This window comes from Nuphar pumila, chromosome 4, assembly GCF_984573655.1.
Source record: "Nuphar pumila chromosome 4, dmNupPumi1.hap1.1, whole genome shotgun sequence".
Classification (NCBI taxonomy): domain Eukaryota; kingdom Viridiplantae; phylum Streptophyta; class Magnoliopsida; order Nymphaeales; family Nymphaeaceae; genus Nuphar; species Nuphar pumila.
In genome coordinates, this window is record NC_143252.1 from 134,127,318 (window position 1) to 134,138,463 (window position 11,146).

At 38.0% G+C, this 11,146-nt stretch overlaps 1 protein-coding gene across 1 annotated transcript; it reads right to left on the reverse strand.

Moving 5' to 3' along the window:
* Positions 1 to 5,009: 5,009 nt before the first annotated feature.
* On the reverse strand, positions 5,010 to 8,872 carry LOC149841144 (Acyl-CoA N-acyltransferases (NAT) superfamily protein). The gene is made up of 9 exons (XM_090004678.1): positions 8,705 to 8,872; positions 7,381 to 7,606; positions 7,222 to 7,274; positions 7,075 to 7,111; positions 6,903 to 6,968; positions 6,340 to 6,441; positions 6,103 to 6,256; positions 5,902 to 5,978; positions 5,010 to 5,812 (listed from the first exon to the last, which is right to left on the reverse strand). Exons 1-9 carry the CDS (start codon positions 8,836 to 8,838, stop codon positions 5,729 to 5,731), a joined length of 933 nt encoding a protein of 310 aa, XP_089860804.1. The 5' UTR covers positions 8,839 to 8,872; the 3' UTR covers positions 5,010 to 5,728.
* Positions 8,873 to 11,146: the final 2,274 nt, after the last annotated feature.

Consider the following 11,146-nt stretch of genomic DNA (forward strand, 5'->3'; position numbering starts at 1 on the left):
CTTTTACTACAGGTGTTCTAACTAGCTTACAATCACTCATTTTGAATTTTTTGAGTATATGATTTAAATATCTTTCTTGACTCAAGCTTAAAAGTTTGGCGCATCTTTCTTGAGTGATTTTAATTCTAAGAACATAGGATGCTTCTCCTATGTCTTTCATTTCGAATTGTGAATTTAACCATGACTTAGTTTTAACAATCATATCATTGTCGTTTTCTGTCAGAAGAATGTCATCCACATATAATGAGAGAATAACAAATTTACTCCCACTTTTCCAGACATAAACACAATGGTCAAACTTATTTCCCACAAATCCTAATAATATAATAGCCTTATGAAACTTTAAGTACCACTGACGTGGTGATTGCTTGAGTCCGTATAGGAATTTTTCAACCTATATACTTTATTTTCTTTGCCTTTTATTGTATAGCCTTCAAGTTACTTCATAAAAATGGTTTCCTTAAGCTCACCATTAAGAAACGCGATTTTAACATCCATTTGATGTAGATCTAGCTCGTAGTGAGCTACTATTACAAGAATTATCCTTATCGAGGCAAACTTTGCAACCTGCGAGTATGTATCAACACGATCTAATCCTTCTTTCTGAGAGAAACCCTTAACAACTAATCTTGCTTTAAATTTGTCAATGCTGCCATCAGATTTGAATTTCTTCTTTAATACCCATTTACAACCAATGACTTTTCTTTCCTTAGGTAAATCAATTAATTCCTAGACTTGGTTTTTCTCAACGGACTCAATTTCCTCATCTATGACTTTTACCCAGTCTGTTGACTCACATGAGTTAATTGCCTCACCATATGACAGATTATCTTCCATGTCATCCATGTCTAAAGCATAACATAATTCCTCCAATAGATAGACATAATAGTCATCCAAGTAAGACAAAGGAGCTCTAGACCTTTTGTGTCCAACCTAAGACTGTTGCAAAGAAGAAGAATGATTGATTTCAACAAGTTTGCTATTACTTATAGGTTCTTGTATGTCATCTGAATCATATTGTAGATCAAGAATATCATCTTTATTTATTTCTGAAATAACTTCTTCCATGTTTTGATCTTCCAAGAAGATAACATCTATACTTTTGATTAAACCCTTATCTGGGTGATAGAATCTATAACCTTTGGATCCTTTGGGATATCCAATAAAAATACATCTTTTAGATCTGGTATCTAGTTTATCCCTTGATCGTTCTATAACTTTTATATGAGCTACAGAACCCCATCTGCGAAGGTGACAGAGAGTAGGTTTTCTTCCTGTCCATGATTCATAAGGGGTTGTGACAATAACTTTACATGAAACTCTATTTAAGACATATGTTACTGTATGTAAGGCTTCTCCCCAAAATACTTTAGGTAAAGAAGCGTTAGATAACATACATGTAACCATATCAAGAAGAGTCCTATTAAACCTTTCAGCCACACCATTTTGTTGAGGTGTGCCCGGAGTAGTAGTTTGTAGTCTGATTTCATTGGCTTTGTAATATTCAACAAATTCAATTGAGGTATATTCTCCCCCCTGGTCAGACTGTAAAACTCTAATCCTCCTACTAAGTTGATTTTCAACTTCTTGACGATATTTTTTAAATTTATCTAATGCTTCAGATTTATAGGTTATAAGATAAACATAATTGTACCGAGAGAAATCGTCAATAAAAGAGATAAAATATTGCATTCCTTCATGCGTTGGAGTCTTGAAGGAACCAAATATGTTTGTGTATGATTTCTAATAATTGAGATACTCTAGTGACATTTTGGGGAAATGGTTTTCTTGTCATTTTTTCATAAATATAAGGTTCACATCTATGGAATGACGATTCATCAAAGTCTGGTATTAATTGTAGTTCAACAAGTTTTTTCATCTTTTTTAAGTTAATGTAACTAAGTCTTTGATGCCATACATTTACATCCACATTAAAGACAATATCAATATAAGCAGAAGTCAAAGTAATTTTATTCATGTCTGAGTCACAAATTTTAAACAATCTTTGTTTTTTATCAAAGACCCTATCAAACAGGACTCGACCATGTTTTCCTATAGTGACTTTCCCTGGTAAAAAATGAACTTCAAAACTCTTGGCAACCAAGGTCGGGACAAACACTAGATTACGTCTCATTGACGGTACAAACAAGACATTGGACAATAAAACATTATTTTTTGCGGTTTCAATCCGATATGTCCTAACACCCATAACATCAGAGTAGGTGTTGTTGCCCATGTACGCTACTCGATGTTCACCAGGTTTGTAATCGATCATGTCCACCATCCCCTCCTTTGTCATAGCAATATGTTGCGTTGCCCCAGAGTCCACCCACCAACCGGAAAGAGCTTGGTCCGCATAAGAGCATTCCGATATCACACAGATAATATCTCGCCTCTCTTTTTGCTAATTGCTTCCATTGTTTCTGCCAGTGTGATTATTTGTCTGGCTCCTGCAATCTCTCTTGAAGTGTCCAGGTTTTCCACACTTGAAGCACTTCACCTGTGAGGCAGCTGATTGCGGCTTACAGAATGTTGGACCATTTCTCATATCAAATTTGCCATTGCCTTTAAAGTATTTCTTCTTGAATTGTGAGCGTCTCGAAGGGCTATAACTTCAAGAAGGCCCATCTTTAGCGAAGTGTAATTTGCTCTTTCGGTCTTGTTGTATGTGTTGTTACTCAATTTTTAGTTGAGCAAAAAGTTCTTCCAAGGTTAGATGTTTTGAATTCAACCTAAGAGCAGTTTGTACCATTTTCCAAGAGGATGGTAAACTATGCAGAATTGTGGATATCTTCATCCGGTTAGGAATCACATTTCCAATAATTGCCAGGTCTTGGCCATAACTAGCATTTTGTTGACATGGTCAACAACATTGTCATTCTCTTGCATACAGCATGAATTGCATTGTTCCAAGAAAAGTTGAACGTGTGTTTATGAGGTTGTGTCATATTTCTTGGAGATAGCGTCAAACATAGATTTTGCTGTAGGGTAATCCTTAAAAACCCTAATGAGATTGTCATCCATATATGTTAACATGATGGTTCTGGCCAACATGTTGTCCCTTTTGTATTTGGTGTATGAGGTTTTAACCTCGTCAGAATCAATAAGGCCAGGGTCACTCATTTCAGTAGTAAGGGCATTTTCGATGCCCTCCAGGGTCAGAAAAAGAGGAATCATCCTCTTCCAAATATGAAAATTTATACCATTGAGTTTATCAGTTTTAGCTAATTCAGTAGCACAAACTCTACTTGTCATTTTTCTGTTGTTGATTTTTTAAATATGGCATAACATGATAAGTTTTAAGTCCAACAATCAACAAGCAGAATAATAAGAAAATATCAGTCATGAATGCATAAAAGAACATGTTCATAATCAAAGGAAAATTCATGATCAATAGCTCAAGTTCATGCATCAAAATAAAATGTATGTCAATCATGCACATGATTTTAATTGAAATTGAGCTAATTTGCACACTCTGACCACTTTTCTATAATTTTAAAAAAGTCAAATGAAAGATTTGCAAAAATAATCCTAAAAAAAAGGAACTAAACAAGAACATGTTTTTTCTGCAAAAACAAACAAAAAACTAACCCTATTTTGATTTTTTTTCAAAACTGGGTCCTTTTTTGGGAATACTAGCAAAACTAAATGCTTCTGCTGTAATTAAGGGATACAAAAGTAATAAATAACAAAGTCTATAAGACTACTGTATTTATAGTAGAAGGATATACCCGACAATTAAACTAAAAGTAGGGGTATATATGTAAATTACCTGAAAAGGGATATTACCAGAATTTTGGAAAAAGACTGGGGACAAAAAAGTAATTTTCCCTGATAATCAGTATATAAGCTGACCGTTTTTCGAAAACCGACAGAAGCTTTATGATGAAGCTTTTGTTTTTTTTTTTCGGTTTTTCAGCAGGGGAGAACGTTGTCAGACCGATCATCAGAGAGAAAAAAAATGGCGATGGCATCAGATCTGCCCAGAGGTCGTCGAAGCAGCCTTGCCTGTTGTTGCAGCGGTGCATAAAAGAAATGAACCATTGCCGGTCTTTCACCGGAAACAGGCAGTAGTGGCGGACGGAGAGAAAACCTCCGGTCATACGCCAAAAAAGGGTAGATCAGTGTTTTTTTTATGTTGTGATAGTCGCTGAGAAGACGCCGATCGCCTTCGGCTGGTTCGCCGAAAACAAAACCAATAAAGGTAATGCCCTTTCCTCTGCTGTTTTTTTTTCGATAAAAAGAAAACCCACAAGTAGATCATAAAAAAAAGGGTACTCTTTTTTTTTTCTCAGATCGCTCGATGTAGGTGATCTTTTAAACGAAAACAGAGGTCGCCAGTGACTGGCAACCCTCTGACAAAAAAAAAAGGAAAATTTCTTCTGTTCCCCTTTATTTTTTATTTTATTTTTATTTTTTGTATTCTAAGGTCACCAAAAATGGAGATAATTAACCTTAATCCTCGTTTTCCTCCATTTTTTTTATGTTTTCACAGTTGCCAGATGACAGGGATGCCACAAAAAAAATGTGGTGGGGCGACTCACTTGTGTTGCTTCCCCCTCTTTTGAGGTTGCTGTTTTTATTGTTGAGGTTGCCTATTGCAGGCGATCCTTTTGTATTTAAAAAAAAAAAAAATAACCCCGATCTCTTCTGTTTTGATACAAAGGTCGAGGAATCAAACTTTACTTAAAAATATTTATTTATTTATCTACTGAGGTTGCCGGATGTCGACGACCTTTTTGTTTAAAAAAAATGGAGACTCTTCCCCCCACCTATTTTTTTATAGAGATCGCCCGAGACCCTCTAAAACCTGATGCAGATCCTAGATGAGATTTGTGTTTTTTTTTTTTATATTTTGAAGAAAAAAAACACAGATCGCTCCTGAGAGATTTGCCCGATATCAAAACAAAACAAATAATAGACCTGACCTTTTTGTCTTTCGATCTGTTTTTTTTATTCCGATGACGTTTGGAGTCGATCGCGTGCACACCACTGAGGATGGCACACCACTGAAGCTAGTACACCACCGAAGCTGACACACCGCCGAACCTGACTTTGATACCACTGAAGGATCGAAGTGAAGAAGAGATCAGAGGATTTGAGATTGGTTATCGTAAACGGCCTGCTTCAAAGGGGGTTTCTACTCAAACATCGCATGCCTCAGTGAGTAATCCCTTCTCCTTAAAATAGAGAAGGGTTGCTGAGAATTTTACCTCTCTTTGGGTAGCCGTTTACCCCAGCAACTACTTCCTGTTTCACCTGGAGCTTATCCAGGATAAGGCCAGAGTCTCAATCGTTAGAGAAAGAGTGGGCCCTCCTCTCTCTTTAACGGTTGAAACAACTCCGTGAAACATGACCACGGTTACTTACACAATCCACATGTTCCAAAGAAAAGAATTCTCTAGCATAAATTAAGTGGGGCTTCAAATTTTTCTGCTTCCCCTCTTCTAAAGGTGGGTTGCAGAACTATGTTTTTTATAAATGCTTCCATTTTAGAAGCATAGAAACTTGGAAAAGAAAAAATAAAGAAACTCTGAGAAATAGAGCATGACAATCACTGTAAAGAATGAAATTAATCAGAAACAAGCTAGTGGCTACATGAAGCAGTTCTGCAAAATTTGACTGCTTGATGATGAGCATTCTTTCAAAAAAAAAAAAAAACACTGCTTGATGATGAGCAGCTCAAAAAATAACCTCGTTCTTCTGTACAAGCCTTGTTTAAACCGTATTATGCATCTTGTAAATTCTCTGTGTCGAAGCACAGTAGGTACTGTTTCTCGTCCAACAAATGAGGTGTGGCCATCTGTACAATCTGCATGGAATTGCAATGCAAAAATCATGTGAATTTTGTTCTCAGTTGGCTAAAAATATGAAGAGTATGATTAGTTGGAAAGGTGTGACCTGAAAACCAATCTTTTCATACAGTTGCTGAGCAGCTTTATTGTTTCTATGTACATGTATGAACACTTGCTGAACGCCTATCACATGCGGGCAACATAAAAGCAATTCAAATTTAAACAAGGAAAGTGGATCAAACAATGAAGATGGATGCCTCCACAACTCTTCAAAGGCTAATTGGTATTTTTATCAGCAAGAACAGACCTGATGCCTTGGCTGCTTCTATTGCCAAGTATAACATATTACTTGCTATTCCCTGACGACGTGCAAATTTGGCAACACATACATTTGCCACGTATCCATATTTCTTCGTGTGTCTTCGATAGGTGTGTTGGATTCCAGGGTTCTTTGTGTATTCCTTTGCAACAAGGGACCAATATCTCAGGTATGCAGACATAATTTGAGAAGCTTGTGATGGTAAAGACACATTGTATAACTCACCCCTGGAAAACTTTCTCCATGGAGCAGATGCCGAAAACTTATATCAAGAGTTCCAACTACACTATTCAATATTGTACGCTTCACACCAGTTTCTTCCTTTACCTGAAATTGAAATTGTAAAATAGAGTGTGACTTGAAGTTGCGTGCAATCTTTAGCAAGATACCAGAGCCCTTTTGCTATTCTGAAATGTATGCAGTGCTGAGGTTCTAGTGTAAGAAATGGTGAGTGCAAGATATTGCTGAAATGCAAACCGACTTGTGATAAGTTGTGGATGAACATTTGCTAAGTTCAAATGTTGTAGATAGTCTAGATTGTGTTTCATTGGGCCATTTTGTAAGCAGCAAAGATGTTTACTGGCTCACATGGTAGTAACCATCCATCTCAATATGCATGGGCGTGGCAGTTGGTCATTTTTTCGACCATGCTATCATGAGATGAAAGTTTTTCCCACAGCTGCTGCAAACAGCAGTGCTGCATTCAGAATTAAATCATCGAGATATCGTTAAGATGGAACAGGATCAAGAAATACATAGGGAACTAAGGAACATGAATTGTGGCATACCGCGACAATGCATGTACATTTTTGCGTAAGTTGTGGAGCACATCGCCGCTTCAAGTCATTGAACTCCTTCACGGAAAATTACAACTATCGGTTCTTCTTCATGAACAATTAGAAACGTAATTGACATCAGAAAATGAAGGTGCCTAGGTAAAAAAGAAGCTTGGAGAGATACCTGCTCAGCGAATTTCCGTTTGTAACTATCAACATAGCTGATAGACAGAGAGCAGATGAATTGTATAGTTAGAGGTTTAACAACTACATCAAGCAAAACAAGAAGGATAGACACTAAAACGGATAGGTAATGTGAGTGTGGTCTAACCGAACATGTGATTGGCCTTCATACTGGCTTTCTGCCCTCAACCAAGCAGCCGTCTAGCGTGGATAAAGGATCCAAAGAAAACAATTTTAACCAAACACATAGGTGATAGTTACAGTAATGAAAAATTTCATTAGTTGCCAATTTTCTGCTTTTGCTCACCCAATACTCTTCGTCGAGGATGGCCTCGAGAGCGACAAACTGGCCAAACACCCTCTTAAGCCTGCTGTCATGTTGCTGATCTGCTTCCTGTAGCTTGTCGAATTGAAGCTCTGTGGATCTCTCAATGGTGATTTCAGGACCTGATGGAATGTGGAAATGCTTAGGACTATCTTCGATTTCAGCATTGGCCTTCCTCTGCGTTTGGTGAGAAGATGACCCATTTTGCCTGCAAATGTGTGAGTTTGGTAAGAAACCCCACAGAGTATATTAATGGAAGCCATAAGATAATTAAATCTTGTTGTTTACAGCAACAGTTGGGAGGGTTAAACCAAGCAAAACTGTGTGATTTTGCTGTTTGTTACCATTCTTTGATGGATTTAATTCAATCCAAGATTGTCAATTTCTTGGCTTCTGGATGCCAAGAATGTCTCAGTTGCTGGATATCTGTTCACTAGGAAAGGACTTTTCTACTGTAGGAAGTGCATTTGGGGCTCTCCTGTGGATAAAAAACATGGTTTATGTAGTAGCAGCAGGCCTGGGGAGAAATTGCTGACCCTTCGTCCGGCTAGTGTGCGGGGGTGGCCTTCAACTGGTGGGCGTCTTAAGGGTTTGGGTGACAGTGACCTTACCCACAGTTTACCTTGGAGGGAGGCGTGCCCAGTGACCGGGTTCTCGATGAAGATTCTTTGTCATAAAAAAAAAGAAAAGGGTGTCTGTCTGCGGGCCTTATTGAATTCCACCGACAAGAAACCTTCTAAAGATTGCATCAATTCTTATCAAATGGCGACAGGTTTAGTTGAACACCATGAAAGAAAAATAACGCTAAAAAGAGAAGGTAGGGTGCGTTGCAATGTCCTCTCTTTTTCTTAGTCTCATGGCCACAGGTTTAGTTGATCGGATCGAACCAACTCTCTTTTTCTCATTCATACTCCTCACAGAATCTTATTACATCCTAATCTAATCTCCTTCGACTCTAAAAAAAAAAGAAATGAGGGGGAGGGGGATATTACCAAAAGAAGGTATAAAATGATAAGTAAAAAGATCACGGAAGAACAAAGGGTGCGTTGCAATGTCCTTCCACGGTAAATGAATCGCCCCCTCCCTCGGACGAAAAAAGTTACTGCTGTAAAGGGAGGTTTGTATTGATTTTGCCGTCCGGTTTCTTCGTGAAAACTGGGTGCCTTGTTGGAATGTGGCATTGGACCCGGTTTCGCACCACAATGCAGAAATATCTTTTTTTTTTTTCGTGACATGCAAATGAGGGCATGAGGCCAAAAGAAAAAAAGAACACCATGAAAGAAAATAACGCTAAAAGAAAACTTACGTTTTAGCAGAGACAGAGAAGACATGAATGACGCTACTACGGCTAACTCTTCTGTCCATATTAGAGCCCCCAGCTTGGTAAAATTTAGGTCCACCATGGACAAAATCCGATCCGTGAAGTCTGATCGTCGGCATCGTTGAGATAATAAAACCGTTGTTGCCAAAGAGATTCAGTCCATGCAAAAACAAGAAGACGATCAAGAAGAAGAAGAAGAAGAAGAAGAAGAAGAAGAAGAGAGAGAATGGGGGGGGGGGGGGTTATTAATTATGAGTCTGGTGGTGGTGTCGGGGCAGAAGGTCGGGCTGGTTGGAATGCCCGCCAAGCTTCATCCAAAAGCTTAGCTGGATAAGGTCCACATAAAATCGCGGGGTGGATAGTGAAACCCGATTCCTCGCCTGAAAAAAATCTTCAGCTGGACCCCACTAGAACACTTGGTTTTAGTGGTGGTCCGGGTCCATTAATTTACCTATCACAAACAGCCTCAAGGTCTCGGTCCTTGTCCAACCCAGACCGAGGCAGAGGCAATAATAATTGGGTCTGAAACCAACTAAAGTAGTTCCTATTGGCAAATTAGGTTTGGGCATATGTAGTAATTGGATCTAGATCTGGTTTTGGTCTTTACAGCCCGAGGCCTGATTCCAGCATTAGATCCAACTAAGAACAGAAGATTTTACCTGGTTTAGCCTTGTCTAGATTTAACCACTCAAACCTGGAACCCACTACTGCACTCGGACAAACCTTACTTTGGACACTCTCTATAATAAGGACGGCAGATCAGGTGCAATCTCATTGCACACTTTGAGTGTACGGCCGTGCTTGGATGCCCTTTATCTGCTGTTGGGCCTCACAACTGATAGGCTGTCAACAAAAATGGAGGGCGATCACGTGCAGCAGCACACTCAAAGCGTGCACTGTGATTGCACTTGATCCGTTCTCATAGTGACAAAAGACTTAAAACGGCAAATTTTCGGTTGTGAATTTCTCGGGAGATTTTCAACTTCCTAAATATTTTTCGTCGGCAAATTCTCAGGAAAATATTAAAAAATCAAATAAATTCTCAAAAAATCTATTTTTTTTTAAAAAAATTCAAATAAAAACAAACTAATTACACAATTATTTTTACATGCAATATATATATATATATATAATATTTTCAATCCCACTAACTATATCTATTTTATGTCGTGCACTCATTGCTATCACAGGTTTAACAATTCTATTATATACCAACAATCCTTAACTGAAACTATTTTCATTTTTAGCATTATTCATATAAAAACTTCTCCTTGTTCCTCTTGCAGAAGCAATAAAATTATGTTCTCATATTCCTCATATTTCTTGATGACTACCGACGAGATATATTGAGGTTAATCTGATGCGAGCATTTTTACAAAATCAAGCAAACCAATTTGTTTAAGTAAAAAACGTCCTCTCGTTTAATTGATCCCCAAAAACCAAAAACACCATCCATTTCATTACTACTGAACTGTCTTTGAATAGGAACAAACCTAAGCAAAAGAGTGAATTTTGAAAAAAACAATTTATTGCGTAGTCGAGATTTCAGCATAACAAGATATCCTAATCCCCTGCAGGAAGAAGAAAACGAAGAAGCGGAGGAGGAGGAAGAAGAAAACGAAGAAGAGGAGAAGGAGGATGATGCAATGGTACAGTGTGGACTCGGTACACACCGATCCACGATCCAAACGTATCCAGACGCACGCTGAAGCTTAAATGATAGAGAATCTGGACAGAACTCTGAGAAATGAGTTTTTGAGACCCGAACACTGTACTTCGACAGAAATGATCCAAATGAAAGTTGTGCGCGACTCGCACAACTTTTCAACGAATCCAGAAACACCAGATTCAGAGAAGGAATGTCCGTTCCACAGACTCCGAACCGGGACTGCTAAACAAGTCCAACACAGACTATCAGATTCTACAAACAGACTGTTCGAAAGGATTTTTGACCCTGCAAATGTTGAAGTTTGTGAAAACTCACAACTGACGAAATGAAGGTCAAATTCAGACCTTTCCAAAACACTAAAGATCACAATTTTTTGATATTTCTACAACCCGCTATGATTTTTTTGAAGTTATAAAATGTTAATATCTAACGAGCATGAAACAAAATCTCCAAACGAAACAACAGTAGCAGAAAACAATATTTTTAGAGAACAAAGACAATGATTCAACGAAATCTTCAAACATGAAAGATGTAGGTTTAGATCTTAGATTTTTACAGAATAAAAAAAATCTAAATTTTATGCAGGGAATCTTCCGATAACGAGAAAATACTGAACACAACTACAACGGTTCTATAACAGAAAAATGAGTGGACTTCTGTCAGTCCGACGTCTTGACAGTCAATTTCAGAGGTTCAAACAGATGAATCTCAAAAAGGCCTCAACTACAAAGTTGGAGAAAATCGTCTTAGCTTTTTGG

What these genes read in the sequence shown, in the direction of transcription:
- LOC149841144 (XM_090004678.1), bottom strand. Translation starts at nt 8,838, where the DNA reads ATGCCGACGATCAGACTTCACGGATCGGATTTTGTCCATGGTGGACCT. An exon ending in AGAAGCAGCCAAGGCATCAG is followed by an intron (nt 5,979 to 6,102) that starts GTCTGTTCTTGC and finishes CGCATGTGATAG; the next exon opens with GCGTTCAGCAAGTGTTCATA. An exon ending in ATGAAAAGATTGGTTTTCAG is followed by an intron (nt 5,813 to 5,901) that starts GTCACACCTTTC and finishes AATTCCATGCAG; the next exon opens with ATTGTACAGATGGCCACACC.